Source organism: Rhinolophus sinicus, chromosome 13 (assembly GCF_057876585.1).
Source record: "Rhinolophus sinicus isolate RSI-liver-muscle chromosome 13, RSI-T2T, whole genome shotgun sequence".
NCBI classification, from domain to species: Eukaryota; Metazoa; Chordata; class Mammalia; order Chiroptera; family Rhinolophidae; genus Rhinolophus; species Rhinolophus sinicus.
In genome coordinates this window covers 47726079-47748874 of record NC_142513.1, presented here as the reverse complement: position 1 = coordinate 47748874, position 22796 = coordinate 47726079, and the positions used below count along the sequence as shown (strand labels likewise).

The following is a 22796-nucleotide window of genomic DNA, read 5'->3' as shown; positions in this document are numbered from 1 at the left end:
CTCATAAATGATCAGATTATAGTATTGACTCATTTTTCTCATTTCTTTTTCCTCTTGATGTTTTGCCCTATTCATTTAGGTTCTTTCGATACTAGCCCTAGTTTATATTCTCTGCAAGCATTTTTCCAGCTGTTTCACAACTTGTAATGGGTTTGAGGAAGGGGGGATATATAAATACTTAAATTCTTGAATATAGTTGAGTCTACCACACCATTTTTTCTCCTTGTTATTTTTAAAGCTTCTTTTTAGGCTTTAGCTAAGCTCACAGTTGAGATCTAACCACAAATCTACTTTGGGAGTTGGCAATTGTTTCAGTATGTGATATGAAGTGAAGGAGTACGTTGATTTTTATTCCAGCTAACCAATTTTTCCAGCACCATCAACGGAATAAGCTTCCTTGACAGAGATCTGACACACCCTATTGTTTTATCCCACACCCCACCCCACATGTATGTAGATCACCGACAGGTGTACCTTGGAGCCCGGTCAGCGCCTCCACAGGGCCCCGCCCTATCCAGGTACCTAGCCCTCTGCTCCATCCACACGTTCCAGAAAGACAGTGGGAGCACCCCCTGTCATCCCATACCCAAAGTTTTCTCTGGCTCATTGCTTTCTAAAAACTCAAATGCTCACCTAGGAATTTTAGTTTTTCCAAATGCTTTCCCAAATTGACTTCAGTTTTATATTGCACGATGCCTCTGCATTAAGCATAACATTTGCTAGCCCAAGAGTATCCTCACTGTCTCGAAATCATTGTCCATCTTTCCTGCCTCTGCTGCTTCATACTCTCCCCTCCTTAACACACGTCTTCCCTTAGCCGTACTTCAAGGCCCTGGCCAAATGCCACGTCTCCCGGGAATCCTTCCTTCACTATTTGGAACACAGCTGGACATAGCAACAGAAGTGCCACAATACTTTCCCTTACATTTCATTGTTCAGAACAAGTCTTGTCATTAAGCTTTATGTCATTGGACATACAGTTTAGTCCTCTCCCAGGGAAAAGCAGCCAATCTTTTCTGAATGATAATGTGAGCTATCATATTCCCCAACTTTCCATTTTCCAAGTCAACTTTCTTAACATTTGCAAAGTACATCTTCTTCAGAGAAACTGTTTCCAACAGCAGCAAATATCGGTACCCATGTCATGAAGTAGGGCTGACACTCTGTTGGGGACATTTGCCTCCTGCAATGCGGGCACCAATGACAGGAGGGCACCGTCAGACATTTGGAAGAACATTCTAGTCCTTGAGGAAGGGAATACTAACCTGATTTCAAAAATCCCTTGAAATCTCTGAAATTTTGCCAACATACTCATTAACACAAAACTTAGAATTAAGAAAATATACCATTTTCTTGCATATTTGTTTAGTGAACGCATCCTATTTGTTGGAAGGGAAGTGTCACTTCAAATCCACAGATGTTTCAGGCATTCACTATAGGCCCCACACATTCCAGTCTCATGATCCCAGAGGTGGGAATGGTGAGCAGACATGGAAATGCATAAGAGAGTCTATGCTGTCAACTAGCTCTTAACCCAAGTCAGAGATAGAGTCATGCAGAACTGGCCTTGGTTAAGCAGAGGGAAGGACTTCAGTGGAGATACAAAATATTCTAGAGCATGAGGTTTCTTGACGAGGAAGAGGGTCCACAATGTATAAACTGAGATACTCCTGGTTGAATCAGATTCTTTCCAGGCAGGAAGCAGAAGGGGCTTCAAGGTAAAGGACCCAACAGGACCAGTTGAAGGAAAGCCTTTCAAGATGCCACGAGATAGAGCCTCAGAATGTTCCCAAACACCAGAATGCTCAGGGATGTCAAGACTCGTCCTAAGCAAAGACTTTTGCCATTTGATTTGCATCTTAAAGAGCTTTGAAAAATCTTCTGTAGCTCTGTTAGACAAAGTCCTACGCTGATACGACGACAGCCGTAATGTGTGTGGTGTCTCAGGGGAAAACTCCCCCCTGGTCATAGCTTGTGGCTAATAATTTAAAGTTGAGAAGTGGTGTGTTAGCTGCATCAAGATATCCCCTTCAAAACAGCAACACAAGCTTAAAAATTACAACAGAAAGGCACAGCCCCAAAGCCTGCGTACCAATGCAGACATGTCAGGTTCCCAAGTAGATGCTGAGCCAACAGACAGAAGGACAGACCCTGAGCACAAGTGCATTGTTCCGATACAGGGCTGTCTGGTGAAGATGCTGATATCAGCCCTTCCTTCCCACATGCACTAAAAGTGACGGCCAAAAAGCAAGGCTCTGGATCGCCAATTCAGTCTAAATCAATACCACTGTCCAAGGCATTAATATTGTTGGAGAACTCATAAAAATGTGGACATCAAGTATCATGTCACCTTGGTGGAGGGAGAAGAGTCACCCAAATCTATTATAAAGTAATAAGCTGATATTTTAGCAACTGCAGAGAGTTGACCTACATATGAGGTCAGGCAATCAAGTTCGTTTACTCACCTTAGAAAAGGTGCTCCATACCTTATTGCTGAATATCATTACAATCACCTTCAAAGTCCTCCCCTTGGGAAGCTATGCACCAACGCCAATGCCTAGTCCACACATCAAAGTAATTTTGGAACTCTTTATCTGGAATGGCCATCAGAGCTGTCGTCATATTACCCTTGATGTCCTGAATGTCATCAAAATGTCTCCCTTTCAATATTTCCTTTATCTTTGGGTAAAGAAAGAAGTCATTGGGGGCCAGATAAGGTGCGTAGGGAGGGTGTTCCAATACACTTATCTGTTTAATGGCTAAAAACTCCCTCACAGACAGTGCCATGTGAGCTGGTGCACTGTCGTGATGCAAGAGCCATGAATTGTTGGCGAAATGTTCAGGTCGTCTAACTTCTTCACGCAGCCTTTTCAGCACTTCCAAATAGTCAACTTGGTTAACTGTTTGTCCAATTGGTACAAATTTATAATGAATAATCCCTCTGATATCAAAAACGGTCAGCAACATCGCTGCAACAAGTTCGTGAGCTTGTCAGACGTTGTACATGTGCATCTCCCCTCCAAAGCAGCCACTATGCGCAGCTCTCTCATCATCGCCTAAGAAGCTTTGTGAGTGCTCACTGCTGCTCTTGGGTCTTTCTCATATACCTCATTCATTTATAACCTATCTTTCTACTTTGTAATACAACCAAAAATTCAAAACAGAGTGACTAATTTTCTCACTCCCATTACTAGTCACCTTAATTATTATACATTCCAAAAATCCATGAAGAAAAAGAGATGTATATACATAAAACAGGAAAGAGAAAGAGGAAAAACAGGACCGGGGCTCAAATATCTTTTTCAAAGATTCTCACCCAGGTAGTGATTCTCATCCTGACCCTCCACAGTAAATGCAGAATGTTCTATCGCGTGACACTGGCACAAAGAGCTGGGGTGTCTGAACCACCTAGGTTCACCCTCATGATTTATTCGAACTACTCCTTTGGGAAGCTGACTAACTATCTTCTCAGACCCTCAATTTCCTCATGTATAAAATCAGGGCAAGATGATCACAAGTGAAAAAAAAATAGGTAAGTTATACTTCACCAAAATTACAAAGTATTATTCTGCCACATCAAGAAAATGAGAAGACAACCCACAGAACGGGAGAGAGAATTGTTGAACAGAAAGAAAAATCAGAAGAAAATTTCCAGAGTCTGAAGCATGAAGAGAAATAAAATCAAAATTTCAGAAAAGAGGGTCAGATATATAGGTGGTTATGAGAAGATCTAACACCATAATTATTAGAAGTGGAACACAAATTTTAGAAGAAAAGGAGAGAAAGAGTAAAGCAACTGCAGTGATCACTGACTATGCTCCAAAACTGCTGAAAGACCACAAGTAAAAGATTCAAGAAGCTCTACAAACTCCAAAAAGAGTAATTAGAGAGAAAACAATAGCCTGGCACATCATAGATGCCAATGAAAGAAAAACAGAAAAATCATGAAAGCAACGAGAGGGGGAGAAAAACTAGATTAATTAAAAAATAGCACCAATTAAACCAGGAAGTGTCCTTTCAATAGAAATGGGAGTCAGACACAATGAAATGTTGTCTTTTAACGGAAAAGGAAAGAAATGCCAACCTAGATTTCTGTAACCAGCAAATACAGCCTATAAGAATAAATATAATATAAAATTATATACAGATTTTAAAAAAAATACCTAGAAGAAAGTTGTGACCAGGTGACTCACACTAAAGAAAACATTTTTAAAATGTCTTCATTGGGCAGAAGGAAACATTTACAGATCGAGACCTGGAGATAAAGGAAAGAATAAATAACAAAGAAAAGAGGATATTTATAATCTCATCTAAATGAATATTTGCTTCATTTAACAATATCATGTATGATTTTATACACACACACACACACACACACACACACACACACACACACACGGTGCCAAAAAATGTATAAACATTTTAAGAAAGGAAAAAACTGTATTAAAATTATACTAATGGTAACCACTTTGAGCACCTCTTGTAATTGCAGAAGTCAAACATGACTTGTGTTCATCTTTTGTTATCGGTATATATTGAGTATTACAATTTTAATACAGTTTTCCTTCCTTAAAATGTGCATACATTTTTGGCACTCCTGGCATATATATATATGTAGTACATAATAACAGTGGCTCATAAAAATCAGAATGAGGAAACGTGGAGTCAGAGTGCACAAAGGTCCCTGCAGTGCTGGGAAGAGGCAAAAACATCATTTCAGATACGTCATCAGAAGTAATGAATACTTTAGCAAGGTTGTTCAATACAAAATCGTTATATTCTCATATAGCAATAACAAACACAAAATCATGGTAAAAAATTTTACCATCTATAATTACATCAGAAAACATCAAACACCTACAAAACTTTAACAACGATGTGCAAAATGTCTATCCATACAGAAAACTCTAAAATGTTATTGAGACAAATTAAAGAAAACTGAAATAAGTGGAGAGAGAAAATATATACAGATTGGAAGATTATACTCATGTCACTTTTCATTAAACTAACTAATACATTCTTTAAAAAAAGTCAAACCACTGTTAAATACAAATTAATGAACTGATTATTAAAATTATATGGGAATGTAAAGGGCCCAAAGTCATCAAGTCAATAGGAAATAAAAAAGAAGGAGAAGCAAGGATCTGCTCTAGTTACAGTGACAGTAATTAACACGGTGAGGTAAGGATACAAAGATAAATCAATAAACCCACGGTATAGACTGGAAAGTCCCAAAGCAGATCCATGCACATGCAAACAATTTATGACAAAAACATTGCTGCAGAGCAACAGTGCTGTGGGAAATAATGAAACCTGAGGAATACAACACACCATTCACAGAAAAACCAGTTTTAGGTGGACTGGAAGTCTCAATGAAACAGCAACCTGTAATAAGCTGGCATCCAGAATGTATAAGTCGCTCCAATAAATGAATGACAGAAAATTCACAAAAGAGACTTGCACACGTAATCCACCAAAGGGGATCTCCAAATAGCCAACAGGAAAAGGCACTCAGTCTGACTAACGCTCAGAGCAATGACTTTAAAACCACAAGATAGCACCCAACACCCAGCAGTCAACTTCACCTGAAAAGTTAGCAAGGATGTAGGGCAAATGGAAGACTCACGCATTATTAGTATGAATGTAAGCTGGTAAAACCACTTTGGAAAACAGCTTGACACATCATTAAGCTTGAACACCCACAGTTCTAAGTGTATATATTTATGTGCGCATATAGTCACACAAAACAGGTACAAGGTTGTGCGCAATAGCATTACTTGTAAATCTACCTGCAGTAGAGTGGATAGATGAATTGTGATGTATTTGCACAGTAGTACACCAAGGAAAAGAAAAGAACCCCAGTGACGTGGGAGGGATTCACAGACACAACATTTAGTTAAAGAAAGCAGTCACAAAATAACCCAAACTCCATTATCCCATGAATAAGATTCAAAAACACGAGGGAGAAGGTGAGGGGATTAGAGAGCACAAATTGGTAACCACGGTATTGCCACAGGGATACGAAAGACAGTTTGGGGAATATAATCAATAATGTTGTAAAGATTTCTTAGGGTATCAGATGGGCACTTGTCTTACGACCATTTCATGGACGATGTGGGTGCCTGACCACTGCTCTGTACACCTCAAGCTGAAGCTGAACAGTACTGAATGTCAACTGTAATTTAATATATATATAGTCACAGGATGTGGAGTACAGCATAGGGAATAGAGTCAATGGAATTGTAACAGCTACATATGATGTCAGAGGTGTAGTAGATTGGGGGAGGTGGGTTATCACTTTGTGAGGGGTGTAAATGTCTAACTAGTACATTGTTTTGTACACCTGAAACTAATTTTTAAAAGAGATTCAAAAACACAAAATTAACTATAGTGAGGCAGGATAGCAGTTCCCTTTGGGAAGGTGGGAGGTGAGAAAATGAGCAGGGGTCTCTGTGGGACTTGGAGTGCCAGCAACATTCTCCTTTCGAACCTGATGGCAGTTACGTGATTGTTCACTTTCTGGTATTTGACTTAGCACTACATTTACATTTTGAATATTTTTCTGGATCTGCTCATACAGAGTGGTTATAAAAATTATCATTAAAGTCATTAAAATCTAGGTCTCTCCATGTATAAAAAAATAAAGCAGGAGGAAAATTCTAAATCTTCCTAGGAGTGTCTTGCTTAATTAATTATCGCCTATAGGAAGGTCCACCAAGCAAGGTTTGACAATTTACTTAAATTGTCACATAGTTTTTAATGCATTGGGATCTATTTGCTTTAAGGACATTCAACAGAATATTGTTGGCAAATGCTTCAGTAACACGTGTATATTTATTATGTTCAGCTAAATGGGAATTAGGTAAGAGAATGAAAAATGTCCCTTTATTACTTGAGTCCCTCGTTTAAGTTCAGTCATTAGAAAACAATACAATATTTGCTTTATTAAATATTTTTGAGAGAAATTTTCAGTTCCCGACTTTTACATGATTATGGATTTTCTATCTAGAACAGGTTTAAAAGTGAAAATTTCTTACACCATTCCCAACGTTTATATAGAAGACCAGTATTTTTTTCATGTTTCAATCAAAAGAATTTCAAAGACTGATTTAAGCTTGCATTTACTTTAAAAAGACATTTTCACTATTTCCTAAAATTCAACCACAAATCCCTAATGAGTTGTAGAGAACTAGATCACACATTAAGCGGACATCTATTGACCAGAGTAAAAACATTCTTTATTTAAGTGGTTAAAGCAGAAATAAAAAATCTGTCATCTCACATCTAGGTAACAGAGCTGCAGGAGGGAGAGACTCCCCTCTGTCACTGCTTTCCTTTTGATCTGGCCTCCTTTCTCTTTCTTGGAATGACTTATCCATGCATGTTTTCAGGTTTGGCTTAATTTTATACACTGTAGGTGCCAAAGAATAATCTGAGTATTTGCCTTATAAACTCTTTCATTAAAAAAATATAGTTCTGGATCAAGAAGGAATATTGGTAATAGATCTAGAACTTTCCAAGGAATCCAGTCGATTTAAATAGTGAATGACATGCAATGGGCCTAATGAAAATGTTTTTTTCTCTTTTTCTTCTTTTCTGCCTTTTGAGAAGAACCTATATTTGGGGTTTGGGCACTTGTGGAAGTCCTCAGCAAAAAATTCATTCAGAAGATGTTTATTAAATGTTGGCTATACAGGAGAATGAGAGCAATAATATATGGCCATCGACAAAGAAATGATACAGTGTGTGACTCAAAGTTTTCCAAAGAAAAAAGATAACTGTCAGAGACACTCAAGGAAGGCCAAGCAGAGCTGCTGGTGTTTCAGCTGTTAATTGATAAATGTACTGGATTTGGACAGAAAAAAAAGGAAGAAAATATATATCAAATGGGGCTGTAACAGGAGCAAAAATCTAGGAGTGAGTGATTGGAGGAGAGAAAAAGATAAATGCAGCACCTCTGACAAAGGCTCATGTTGGGGACGCTTCTGAGCCACTGACAAGGAGAGGCTGGAGCTGGACTTGGGTTCATGGTGAGAGAGCCCAGACTCCATGCTGCAGACAAAGAAGTCATCAAAGGTCCCGGAGCTGGGTAGTGGCTTTGTGAAAAGGGTGTCAGGCCACCAACCTGGCAGCAAATTGCAGGATGGGCTGGAAGGTGATCAGCCACTGAGCAGCTCTGGGTGCTGGATGAAGCAACTCCAGGTCTTCGGAGGCCTCCAACCCAACAGCGGTATTTAGAAAGTTGCATATGAGTAAGCTTTGCCGTCAGGAACTGATGGCCCATTAACACAGGCAGGTAAAGAGGGGGCCACACAGACATTGCCCTTGGGTACTGTGGACAGAGTTTGTTATTCCAACCATTCACACGTTTTGTAAGAACCCTTATGACATTAATATGTAAATGTGGAAAATGACCATTTAAAAGTTTGAAAAACCGATTTGTAAATTTTTGTCAAAACAGACTCATCAAGGGTCCTACTTGTCAGGATCCTTGAGGACTAATCTGGCTTCCCTGACTTTAATCTGTAAATGTGGTCAAATCACTAGTATTCTTGAGCTTCAGGTTTCCTATACTTTAACTTGGACTAATAAAATTGTCAACTAGCAGTCTGCAAGAGGCATGAGTGAAAAAGCTTTAAAACAAGGCGCTATAAATTATAATACAGCACGCCACTTATGGCTGGAAGTCAGAGTGAATAATAACGTCTTGCCTTATTTTCTTCCAAATTGTAAGGAGGTGTAAATATTTCTTCCAAACCCTATTCGCTGAATCGTGGTAGGAACTGAATAATTACTTGTTGATAGGAACTAACTCAGTCATTTCTTTGTTGTCTTTAAAACACTCTTGCGAATATAGCTCCCTCCTTCTGGGCAAAGCTACTTAATTCCCTCCCCATGTACAAAGAGGTTTTATGTGAATTCTTCTTTTAACATATACTATTTTAGTACCGGAAATATTTGAAGATAATGTCATTAATTTATATAGTACCAATTTTGTGAAAATGATTCATTTGATTAGGGTTGAACATATGCCTAGTAATAGCAGTCGAATTTTCTGCTTACTATGGATCAGGGACTATTTTAGGCTTTTTACTTATTCTAACTCATGTAATCCTCTCAACAACCCTACCAAATAGATGTAATTAATATCTCTGTTTTTAGAGAGGTTATAACGTGCTGCCAATCACAATACAAGTTTCAGAGTTAGCTCTGAACTCTGGGGTCTAACACTCTTAACATTTTTGCCAGGGTGGCCAGATATATCCGAATGAATATTTCCATCTGTGGCATTCTAGTTTACACCACGAGCTGAAAAAAGCTTTTCCTTCTACTGTGGAGTTTGAGTATATTCGCAGGCGCTTGAAAACAGCACTGAAATCCATGAGTGCTGCCGGCAACATGCAAGAACAAGAAACACCTAAGGCATTTGTAGCTGTTGAAATTGGGATGGGGTTGGTATGCAAGCTAACATTAGCGTCATATTTTCAGGATGCCTATTGGTTGACTCAAACTCCTGGTTTTAACCCTGTTTTTAGAAGGGATGAATATCACCTAATTAGGTCCTTCCTTCATTTTTCCAATAATGATGATGAATCTTCAAAGACTGATAGGCTTGCAAAAATCAAGCCCATAATAGATTTAGTGAAGGATACATCTATTTCCACTCATAATAGCAATAAGGAATTGTGTGTGGATGAGTCCATGTTGAAATTCAAGGGGCATCTATTTTGCAAGCAATATCTTTGTAAATGGGTATATATATATGTATATAAATGTATGTGTATAAATACATATATATGTATACGAGGTCTGACAATTAAGTTCACGAACTCATCCTAGAAAAGTTTGCAAACTTACTTGTCAGACCTTGTGTATGTTACAACATTCAAAACCCTAACAATAAGGGCCAGACGGGTGGCTAGAATGCGGTTAGAGTGCGAGCTCTGGGCACCAGGCTGCCAGTTCGACTCCCACATGGACCAGAGAGCTGCGCCCTCCACAACCAGAATGAAGTCAATGAGCTGCTGCTCAGCTCCCGGGTGGCCAGATGGCTCAGTTGGTTGGAGCATGTCCTCTCAACCACAAGGTTGCTGGTTTGAATCCTGCAAGGGATGGTGGGCTGTGCCCCCTGCAACTAGCAACTGGCAACTGGACCTGGAGCTGAGCTGCGCCCTCCACAACTAAGATTGAAAACACAACTAAGATTGAAAGGACAACAACTTGACTTGGAAAAGTCCCGGAAGTACACACTGTTCCCCAATAAAGTTCTGTTCCCCTTCCCCAGTAAAATCTTTAGAAAAGAAAAAAAAAAAAAAAAAAAAAATCCCTAACAATAAATTGAGCCAGCGGAAATTCAGGGAAAAAGTTATAGAGGTATTATTAGATGTAGTTTCAAGCATAGATGGAAATAAGAGGAGTTGCAGGAGGTCTGCACAAAAGAAATTAGGCTGACAGCGCGCCATTTTCCTTGGCAATGTGAGGACGAGAAAATGCAGCCTGATTGCTGCGTGTGCAGCACTGTGCCCTCGCAGTGGGCAAACAACACGCAAGGTGTTTGCCAACGAAAACAAGCCACGTGTTATTGTGCTATGTGTCCTGGAAACCAGCAATGTGTGCTGTTCCTTGTTTTGAGAATTGTCACTCAAAAGTAAAACACAAAATATCTGGTCAGTGTTCTAGAAAGGAAGTTGAGGAAAGCAGAGGTACATTTTTCCATATTTTTATGTTTTTCAAGAATGATGAATACCAATGGGAAATTTTTATACGTAAAAATAATGTCATTTATATACAAAGCTGCTCAAATTGTTATTATCAAATGCATAAAGTAGTAAAAATATCAACTTTTTGTTTTTTGTGGGTTTCTGACACATTTTGGAAAAAAAACTTGAAATCAATTAACGCAGCAAAAGAGTTAAACATATTTAAGCACGATCTCTTACTATGGTTAGTTAATGCTAAACACCCCTCTACATAAGAGACCACGTGGAACATGCTGGAACCAGGAAGGCCCAGGGAGAACCCTGGGGACAGGATGTCCTTGTTCCTCTCTGATCCGAGGGTCCCAGGCCTGGCTCCAGCTCATGTCAATTGTTGAGTGAATATTCCTGACTCCCTTGGGATGTGCTCCCTATCCTGTAGCCGACAAAACCCTATTATCCTTGACACGGATTAGGACTGTAGCCCAGGGAAAACCACGGCGAGGAGCCATCTACAAGGTCCTCAAAGGGACAGGATGAGGGCGGGAGGACGAGGCACAAAATTTCACATGACCTGAGAGTGAGCGTCTCCTGAAACTCTGCATCCTAAATGCCTCTCTCAGCATCCCCACTCCCGGCCTGCCTCCAGCCACTGTCCTGGAGACTCGGGGTGGCAGCCCCATGTCTACACCCCGAGAAGGAGTCACGCTGTATCGTCAACATGGACTCTGCCTCTCCAGAGCCTTTGTTCTTTCTCAAGCTAGAGAGTCCTTCAACCCAGTTCACCATCGAAATTGCATTAATTCAGAACACTTGTGGAGAGGGAAATAAATTTACATGATATTTCACTTTATAATATTTTTTAAATAATGTGACTTATGGCATTTCTATGTAAACAGGCAAATTAGAATCATTTAAAAGTGCAAGCTCTTTGAGGGATTAGAGGTAGATAGCTGACATCTGGAGCCCCTGGCTGTACCCTGCAAAGGCAGAAACTTGGAAAACACTGGAAAGAAGACATGACATTGCCTTCCGATGGTCTGATGGGTCTGTGCGTAGTTCAAATATTCTCCCCCACACCTGCAGTGTCATTTTCTCCACACGTGTTTCGGGTATGTTCTACCACCTACATACTTAAAAGAAAACGACTGGCCTTGGGTGCTTTGAACTAGAAGATTCAGGAAGGCCATTCCAGGCCTTCTACAGGTTCCTGTAGAAGCACAACGCCCTCCACAGACATGTCATCAGGCTTTCTGATGAGGTACCTGACAATGTGATAAGAGGTTCTCATGGCAACACCTCATATCCACACTGCAATTGTGCAAACAAAGGCAGGCATGGGCGAGATTAATTCACTGAGAGGATACCACCTGTATTCCAAGCAGATTTTGGCTCAGATCACTCCGAGCACAGAACAGTTTGAACCCCAGGTTTAAAAGCAATGCACTCGTTTGTTCAGGGCCTCACACAGCAGTCCTGGTTGTGGGAACTGTCGCTTGCTGGTAAGCCCAGGTTCTGCTGGCTCTCACTGTCCACCCGAGGCAAGCACCTGGCGCTTCCCCTCTGGAGAGACTGCAGGGACATTTGCAACACGTCTCGCAAAAGATGAGGGAACGCACCTTAAAAGTTGCAGCTTTTGTCTGTACTTGGGATCTCTCCGTTGGTTTTTAGAGGCTGGGGTGGAGAGGAGGGAAGTTGGTGCTTAACTCGTCACTTCCCAGTGACTGTGGTCAGGCATTACACAGGTGGGGACATGGAGGAGGTAAGGCATGCTTGGACAGGTCCCTCCTAAGGGTCCGTGCACTACCGTGGACATGGAGAGAAGCCACGTCACCCAGCCTGGGGAGACAGTGCACGGGCACAGCAGGCTCCAAAACCTTCCCAGAGGAAGTGGCCTCCAGATTCAGCTCAAAAGTGAGTAGGAGGTGGCCTGGCGAGGGAGGCGGGTAGCCGTGGGTCACAGGTATTCCAGCCAGAGGCCAGGGGCCCAGAGAGCAGGCTGCGGCCTCATAATGGGGCTAAGTCGCACCCACTCGTGGTTGTTTAAGCTATAATGACAGGAGAGTTGGGACGTCCCAGCTCTGCCTTCACTGAGCATTTCAACCCAGAGTGGTTGTCTTTATAATACCTTATAGTTTGCAAAGCACTTCTGTTTATTATCTCAGTTACAATATACAGCACTCAGTAAAAACACCGAGAAATGCATGTGGTTATTATTTAATAAACCCTCAGCAAGGACAAACAGGAGAGCAGAAGACACCTGCGCAGTCTTTGGACAGTTGAAACAGGTGACAATGACGTCCAGGCCAGGGCAGCCTCCACCAGGTGACGGTGTGTGAAGAGGCACCTCTAATTGCAGGTGGTCCAAATTCCTGCCAGCCCAGAAGGGGGAGGTCTCGGCCCTCTGGGAGAGCAGCACCCACCTCCTCAGGCTTCCTCTGTCCCCTTCCTTCCTGCCTCCAAGGCCATCAGGGGCCTTACATCTGCCCAGAATGAGAGCTGCTTACGTTATCAAACATGGGTTGGTTAAATTCACCCTCAGTCTTTTCACTTCTCAATAAGGCCCCAGGGAGCCTCTCACTGTCAGGTCATCCTTTCTACCCATCAAAGCTTCCCAGTTCCGTTAGGGACAGGAAAGGGCAACTACCATGCTGAATGACTGACGATGGAGGACCCAGTGCTGTGAGTCAGTTGTAGGGTCTATCATAATGAGACCGTCAGCCCAGCAGTGGGAGTGGACGCAGGGCTTACCTGTGGCAAAGACGACATTCCTCGAGACCAGACGATGCTCCACAATGGAAAATTGAGGAAGCTCAATCCTCTCTACTCCGGTGACAGCTTTGTCGCCACCGCGCCAGTAAAACTCAATGTCATCGGTGGTGTAGCCATCTGCCGGGAGAGAGAAGCAGGGACATGGTGGAAACGAAGCATCAGCATTTTGTCTACATACAAGGCTCAAGAAACTGCCACTAGTAAAACGGAAGTAACAGCTTGCCCCTCATTCAAGGAGATTCGTTCGCTGTGCTTGTCTATGAGAAGAAGTGTCATCAAAGAACTAACTTCCGAATATTCTTGTTTTCCTTCTGCTGTTTGATTTACACTGGGTTGGTGTTGAAAAGCAGAAGACGTGGGAAGGCTGAGCATTCTGACCAGGTTCTGTTTCCACAGCCCAGTTGTACAGCTGGTCAGGACACACAGAAGTGAATTTAAAACACATTAACAGCGGTGAGTAAGATGGTTGTAAGAAAATATGAGACCTCAACTATGAAGAATTCTGGAAAGGCAACTCCTCTCAAAAGCTATTGAAAAGTTAAAACACCAAGGGTGGCATCAATGTTTGTAAGCTCAGAAACTCTCAGAGCAAAAGCACTGTTTTTCTTGTCATTTTTCGATGGTTTCCTCAGGTGCCCCTGGCCACGAGGCTTGCCATCCTTAGAAATGTCTTTTGTGGGGACACTGCTGACCCTCAGAGATTCACACAACAGTCCATTAGAAGTCACTAGTGGTCATTGGCTGGATTAGAGCTCCACAGCCGGGGCTTGGCACCGTGCTCATGTCCAGTGCTTGAGAGCAAGCAAACAAGACAACAAAGTTTGATGATACTTGTAGCACCCAGGAGTCTTCTAAGGGGTGAGGTCAACGTGATCAGTAAGGTCGATTAAAACTCACACCTGGAGAAAAATACGCTATCCATACGGACTTTGGGATTTAAACATGAACTACAACCGAAGGCAGACACTCAGTGTGTGACAGGAGACAAGTAGCCCAAAGCTATGGGGAGGATACTCCCGTGGCTAAGGCCACTTCCAGTCCCACCTGCTGTCGTCCTTCCCGGGGTCATGGTGGTCATACCTCGTCTCCTGCCTTGTCCACACCTTGTCTGACTTCCTCACATACCATTCTCACCTGGCAGTCACGGCATCAGCTGATAAAACACACATATTACCAAGCCACTCCTCTGCTTAAAACCCTCAAAGGTTTACCAACGTAATTAGCAAAACAAACCCAAACTCCTTATCAGGACCCCAAGTATCTACAGGACCAGCCCTGCACGCACTGTTTGCACATATCCATTCCCGTGCCCTCACTCTCGCAGCCCAGCCCCGCTGGCCTCTGGCTGCAGCTCAGACCAGCACTGTGCCCTCCCAGGGGACACACTTCCAGATCGTCTCGTGGCTCACTCTTCCCCATGTTTGCATCTTGACTTACATAAAGCCTTTCACACGTATGTAGTCAGGTCACCAGAAAATAGGGAGAACCCCTTCTTCCACGCACATACTTCAAGCATGGGTTCCCCATGGGGGCTGGCTCACACCCTTAGAAGAAATCTCTTTTACAGCGGACCTTCCTGCCCATCCTCCGCCATGGTTCAAACATCGCAGTCACAGAAGGTACACTTTCTGGGCCACTCACTGGGTTCAGACTGTTGGAATAGGAGCCTCCTACTTCCTTAGCTCCAGATTTGCCTTCCTGAAACTTTCATCAACTCTTTGGGAGTTGTGCCCTACGGCCACCTAGACTCCACTTCACTTCCTAGGACAGTCCTTCAACGACTGTGAAATTATCATCTCCCATGAGCCTTTGTCCTCCATGCTGAAGTCCCTAGACAACTCCATTCTGATGTCATGTCCTCACCTTCTGAAGCAGAGGTCTCAGAAACCATGACAGTGATGCAGTGCGGAAGCCAGGGCATGGTGGGACCGGCTCCACATGGAATATGAACCCCGGCCTGTCACTAGTGTCACTGCCCGATAGGTTTCCTTAGAAGGACATTCACTTCTGAGCACAAATGCACCAAGTGCAAAGTCAGTTGTTTGCTATCCACAAAAAAATTCAATGTAAACACTATACCGAAATCCAATTGACACTAATTTTAATCCCGTCTAAGATGGGCCAGAGTAAGTACCAGCACCATCCAGATATACCAGGAGACCTGGCTCAGGTAGTGGGTGGGACACCTGTTTGTTAGGTGACACAAATGCAGCTCTCGTCCCCCACATACGAGGAGAAGTACTCAGCACTGAATTATCAATAAGGCATCTGGATACTCTTCAAATTGAAGAAAATTGCCAAGATGCAGAAATAGCTTGCTTGTAAAGCTGAGTTCCTAATGGAAAATGAGTTTTACTCCAACTGCCCAGGGTCCCAGGAGTACAGCCACTCATGCGTGATGAAGCATATTGTGAGGAAATTGTATCTTAGTGTTTGCTCTCTTCTCATTGAATGGACTGAGATGGGGAGGATTTGTTTTCTTGTATTTCAGCAAAGCAAACAGACTTAATCAGATTAGAATGGAGAACTCTTTTATACTCTCTCTTTCTCGCTCGCTCTCTCTCTCTCTCATGAAATTTGCAGAGTAGAGGGTTAAATCTTTAATCTTTAAGATGGTTAAAAACTATATCAAGAAAATTACATATGCCTTGGCAAACATGCCAAATAAGGACAAAAAGGGCTAAAACACTAAGGGCATGGAAAAGAAATACAGATACACACAGCTTTCAATTTCCAGAGTGCAGTTCTGCTCGTCCAAGGGGTATCGTCTCAGGTCCATCATGCATGCTGCTGTCGTCGTGATCCTGAAACACACAGAGTGAGGGCAGATATTAAAGGTGGGACGAGACAGGTAGCAGGAAAACTGCTTCTAGATTAGGGGCCTCCAAGTAGGACCCCTTCCCTTCTCCAAAGCATACCTGATTAAACGTATCTCACGTTACAGACTGAATGAATAAGTTTTCAGTATACTGTAGGCCAGCTTTATCAAGAAAAGCAGCACAAAACTTTAAATTCTATAAAATTATTCATGGAGTCTTCTTGGCTTTGGATAACCAAGGGCAGAGAAAAGGGTTTCTCAGGAAGCTCTTATTGTCAATATTTGTCCTGCCTCCTTGCCTAGTGGCTCTCTCCAGCATTTATAGCACAAAGAAAGTGTACAGAGGTCATGTACATATATATAATTTTCTCATCATATATATGACAAGTTGGAAATATAATATGGAAAGGGAGAAAATAAATATCCTACATCTCCTCCTGCAGTAAATATCACAATGGTGAAACGGTATGTAACCCATTGTGGGATAGGGTAGAGTTTCATAGATAGTCCTGTTGTTATAAGGGATATATTCCTGAAGATACATTTAACATCATACGTATGAAAATCCAAGGAATCAACTTGAAGGTTATAAGGGGAGCCTTATCCCCAGCAAGCTTACAATCCTAGTAGGAGATCTCTGCCATCTTTGAACACCGTCCACAACTGTCCCTGTGTGTCCTTTGCCTGCAGGCTGACGAGGAAGCCTGAGTCGCAGAGACCCATGGCTTTCAGCATGTTGAAGGGTTTCCACTTTGTCTTAATTAAATTAAGCTTGTGAGATGTACTTTGGTGTCAGCACTTCCATTTTCAAATTTCCACCAATTATAAAGAATAATAAGGCAGATGCAAACTCTTCATGTCGTTGCATAAATGCAGACTTCTCTGGGAGGTTGCTATGGAAACGTCACTGTTGGCTGGTCAGGACCACATCTACTATCACAGACATTTGCCTGAAATGTCCACTCGTCAGCCGAGGTATGAAAGGACTCCAGGCAGAGTGTGCGACCCACCCTTACGGTGAATCATTAGGGCAATATTGGGGCACCATCTCTTTCCCCAGTTGGCCAAATCTCTTACATTCCTGGTCAACGTCAGAGAGGCCAGATTACAAAGTCCTTGAGCAGCTTTCTCAAAGGCCATCCAGAACTAAAGCAGAACTAAAGCAGTTCTCTTCCTCTCATTACCGCCATGTAAATGTTTCACGACACTTAGAACACTCTACAATTGGAGTGCCTGTCTATTTGTTGACGAGCAGACCCCTCGCCCTTCCTCAGGTGAGCCCAGGGCGGCAGGGCTGTTTCGCCTGTCCACAGATACCCCCACCCAGTGCCTAGGACAGCACCCACATGCACACAGGAAGAGTCCCATAAAAACTCATTGAACAAAAAATGACTTTGAGAATATGGGGACTAGGTATAAGCTGAGTGTGGGACTCAAAAAAATTAATGTGGAAAGAGAAAGAGGTATCTTGGCCCTTCTTGGCTTTGATCCTCCCAATCTGAGGGCCAGAGGGGGACACCTGCCCTCTCAAGCACTCCCATGAGGCGCTCTGGCCTTGCAGCGTTGCTGACCCTCTGAGAGCCTTCATGGGCTCACTGGTCAGGATGCCGGGGTGACAGCCCTGCATTAATAGCCAAGCAGTGTCTGTGAATTCTTCTGCTGCAGAATGAATCCTGAGCAGGCCGAGCTCGATAGCGTCCATTGCAGCGCCGATCACAGAGGAATGCAGCCACCAGTGGAGTCCTGTCTCTCTGATCACAATCTTGTTGAACTAACGGGACACAGGAACATGTTAGCACCACCTCAGGTGTGACTGGCTTGCACTGGGGAGGCCAGAAGCTCCAAGAGCTCTGAGTTGTAGTCGTATCTAAGGCTGCAGGGTACCAGCACACCTGGGCTGTTGCCGTACAGGTAACCACCTAGCCCTGTGCAACTGCTCTATGGTAACTCATACTCTTCCTTCCTGGCGGTAGAAGCATCAGTCACTTTTCCGGGAATAGGAACTCAGATGCTGGGATGAAGGAGCCAAGTCAAATGACCCAGGACTGAGCAGTCTTCTAACACAAGTACTTACTATTCATCGTGGAGAAGGCACAGGACATAGCCTGCATTTAAGTCATCCCAATTTTTTTGTTTGTTTTACATGAAAATATGCTCACAGAACTGTCCGAAGTTCCTGCTTTGCAGACTCGATGGGGCTGTTGCTGGAGAGGTCGCAGTAAGCTGACTTGCTGGCAGCCCTGTGTCTCCCCGCTCCCAGCACCCCTCTCTGCCACGCCATTTGCCGTTCTTCTCACTGAAGAGCTATCTGCTCACTCTTCGAATGTGGGCCAACTTCGTGACTTGCTTTGTCCGACAGAATGTGTAGAAGTGACAGTGTGCCAGTCCCAAGCTTTGTCCCCTACAGGCATCTGTGTTTCCGGTCTCCTTGTGTGCCTTTGCTGTGAGGAAGCCATTCCCAGATGAGTCTGGTGGCCCCAGGAGGACGGACATGGGGAGTAGGAGGGCAGGACATAGGCGCCCACTCATGCCTGCAGAGTCCACCCACCGCGGGGCTGTGTGTGAGCCGGCCAGGAGCAGAGATGCTCGCTTATCACCAGACACAACGGCAACGAGCACGGATGTCATCTGACCTGGAGGCTTGCTAGCTGTTTGTTACACAGCGACGTGGTGGCGATAGATAACAGTACCATCAAGCCGGGTAACTGCACACATAGACAAGCACGATTATCTATAAATAAATGGGAATCATCACCTGATGCTTCTCAGGCATGTCACAGACAGCGAAGCCCCTAGTAGGCAGCATTTTTCTAAAACAGGAGTGCTGGCTTCTATATTTCAGCAGGAATCCATTGTCATCTCAGGAATGTCAGTCTTGGTGAAATGAGAATTCCCATCAGGAAAATGACACAGGCCGTGCGGTGCCCCCTGATTGCAAACACTGTGCTGATACAGCAACACAAAGGCCGCAGCTGGCAACAGTGCTGGGAACCAAAACCGAGGGAACCGTGTAGGCAGACCCCAGAGCACCGCCAGGACACAACTGTTAGGTGGGTGACCGCAGACGTCCCTACGGAAAGCAGCGCAGGCTCAGCCCTCTGAAGAGGGGGGACAGAAGAGTTGGAAAGAATCAGGAAGGTGCTTTGGTGTCACCAACCATCGGGATCTAACAATGGCACTTGTGGGGCCTTCACATCTAGAACTGTATTGTTCCAAACTAGCCACGTGGGACTATTTATATTTAAATTTTAAATTGATTAATTTTTTTTTTTTTAAATTCCAATCCTCTGATACACCAGCTACATTTCAAATGCTTAGTGGCCACGCGTGGCTGGTGGCTACCATGTCGAACAGTAGAGATTACAGAAAGCCTTCATCACCACAGTTAAGTTCCCCTGGAAAAGGCTAGAAAAACAGCACTGAGCCAGACAGAATGAATCTGGCCTTGCCCTCTAACCCAGCTCCCAGCTGTGCCTCCCCATAGCTTTATGGGACAGAACTCCTCATCTGAAACCCATCTCCATGGTAGCTAGAGACGCATATCCGCAGGGCATGGAAACCATGCGTGCCAGAGTGGAAGATGTCATCCAAAACTATTCCCAGGTCCTCGCCTTGCGTCTATGTTATGGCCTCATCAGTGAAGCCCGCAGTCCGAGGGGAGGACCAGACCTAAATGAATAGCAGTCAGGCATAAGAAATGGAGCACTTTGACCTGACTTTCAGATTTATACCCTAGGGGCTAAAGCTTCCAATGTAATATTGAACCTGAAGGGGACCAAGGCCACCATGTACAAAGTCTCCTGAGAAAACCACTTTGTCTCATGGATCTGTCCCACTTAAGGATAAACACCGTGAATAAAACAGATGTCTTCTATGAAAAGCATGGAAGTGTAGACAATGAAACTTGAAAAATTTGGAAGATACGCGTCTGGTTGTCAAAAGGCATGAATGTGGTCTGCTCTCTTTCAAACAGGAACGGGCAGGCGTGAGGGAGGAAGAGCCTGAGATGAAGGCATAGATGGACAGACACTGTAAAACCCAGGAAAGAATGCAAGGACCCTAGCCGCAGGGCTCATTGGAAATTTGCGCTGGAGACAGTGGAATTGACACAGCTAAAATCATTTCACGACGTGGGTGACTTCTTAAACTCCAATGGGCTCACAAGTCCCTGGGAGATCTTGTTATAATGCAGGTTCTGAGCAGAAGGTCTGGATGGGTCTGGAATTCTGAGTTTTCCAGATGCTGCCACTGCTGACCTGGAGACCAGGCTTACGTAGCGTGTAAAGAAGAGGGCAAACCTGTAAAACCTTCCTACGGGCAGACGGCAGAGCTTCGAAAGCAGAGAGAAGATGGTATAGAGGAAAATGGGTATGAAACTGAGCTTTATTAGACAATCAGAGCAAAAACAAACAGGACACAAGTCAACAAATTAGAATTAAACATGAAACGATAAAGAATTATTTTTTTTAATTGGGGTAAAATACGCATAATGAAATTTACCATTTTTGCCAGTTTTAAGTATACAGGTCACTGGCATTACGTACATTCACACTGTTGTGCAATCATCACCACTATTCTTAGCCATAAGTTTTTTATCATCCCAAACAGAAGCTCTGTACCCAGTAAACAATAACTCCCATTTCCCCTCCCCCAGGACTTGGTAACCTCTATTCTACTTTCTCTATGAATTTACTTATTCTGGGTACCTCATATAAGCCGAATCATATATGTGTCCTTTTGTGCCTGCGTTAGGTCACTTACCGTAATGTTTTCAGTGTCCATCCATGTTGTAGCAGCTGTCAGAATTTCATACCTTTTTAAGGCTGAATAATATTGCACTGTGTGTGTAGACCACATTTTGTTTATCCATTCATGTGTTGATGGACACTTGGGTTGTTTCTACCGTTTGGCGATAGTGAATAATACTGCAATGAACATGGGTGGACAAATGTCTGAGTTCCTGTTTTCAATCCTTTAGGATATCGGATATACACTCAGAAGTGGCATTGCTGGATCATATATTAATCCTACCTTTACCTTTTTTTTTTTTTTTTTTTTAAAGATTTTATTGGGGAAGGGGAACAGGACTTTATTGGGGAACAGTGTGTACTTCCAGGACTTTTGTTTCCAAGTCAAGTTGTTGTCCTTTCAGTCTTAGTTGTGGAGGGCGCAGCTCAGCTCCAGGTCCAGTTGCCGTTTTCTAGTTGCAGGGGGAGCAGTCCACCATCCCTTGTGGGAGTCGAACTGGCAACCTTGTGGTTGAGACGCGCTTCAACCAACTGAGCCATCTGGGAGCTCAGAGCAGCTCAGCTCAAGGTGCCCTGTTCAATTTTAGTTGCAGGGGGCGCTGCCCACAATCCCTTGCGGGAGTCGAGGAGTCGAACTGGCAACCTTGTGGTTGAGAGCCCACTGGCCCATGTGGGAATCAAACTGGCAGCCTTCGAAGTTAGGAGCATGGAGCTCTAACTGCCTGAGCCACCGGCCGGCCCTACCTTTATCTTTTTGAGGACTAATCATACTGCTTCCCACAGTGGCTGTACAGTTTTATATCCCCACCGGCAATGCATAAGGTTTCCAATTACTCCATAACTTTGCCAGCCATCCTAATGGGTGTGTACTGGTTATTTCATTGTGGTTTTGATTTGTATTCCCTTAGAATATGTTTCACATGTTTATCGGCCATTTGTACATCTTCTTTGGAGAAAAGTCTATTCGAGTCTTTTGCATATTTTTGAACTGATCATTTTTGTTGTTGTTGACTTGCAGGAGTTCTTCATATATTCTGAGTATTAACTGTCCTTATCAGATACGTGATTTGCAAATATGTTCTCCCATTCCATGGGTTACATTTTCACTCTGTGTTCTTTGATGCACGGAAGTCTTTAATTTTGATGTACTCCAATTTAGCGTGGTTTTTTTTTCCTTTGTTGCCTGTGCTTTTCATGTCATATCCAAGAAATCATTGCCAAATTAGTTTCAGGTGTACAACAGAATGATTAGACATTTATAAAACTTATGAAGTGATCACCCTGATAAATCTAGTACCCATGAATAATAAAATGGTAATAACTACATATCTATCAACAATTACTTTAAATGTAAATGGATTAAATGTTCCAATCAAAAGATAGAGTCCCCCTATGTCTTATAGCTTTATAGTTTTAACTCTTTTACATTTATATTTTTCGTCAATTTTGAGTTCATGTTTGTGTATTATACAAGGTACACATCCAACTTCATTCTTTTACATGCAGATATCCAGTTTTCCCTGCACTCTTTGTTGAAAAGATTGACCTTTACTCATTGAATAGTCTTGGCACCCTTGTCAAAAATCATTTGATCATACATGTAAGGGTTTATTTCTGGGTTCTCCATTCTATTCCATTGGACTGTGTTACTTTCACATAGTTTTGATTACTATGGTTTTGTAGTAAGCTTTAAATTAGGAAATGTGAGACCTCTAACTTTGTTCTTCATTTTCAAGATTGTTCTGGATATTTGGGGTCCCA

General features: G+C 43.0%; 1 protein-coding gene across 2 annotated transcripts in view; it reads right to left on the bottom strand.

Moving 5' to 3' along the window:
- Positions 1-22796, bottom strand: part of GABRB3 (gamma-aminobutyric acid type A receptor subunit beta3) — a 162178-nt gene that overhangs the window by 20681 nt on the left and 118701 nt on the right. For both annotated transcript variants that reach the window (XM_074317238.2, XM_019753228.3), the window contains exons 5-6: positions 16191-16273; positions 13449-13586 (exon numbers count right to left, since the gene is read on the bottom strand). In XM_074317238.2, coding sequence (XP_074173339.2) covers positions 13449-13586; positions 16191-16273 — 221 coding nt within the window. The remainder of the gene's footprint in view (positions 1-13448; positions 13587-16190; positions 16274-22796) is intronic.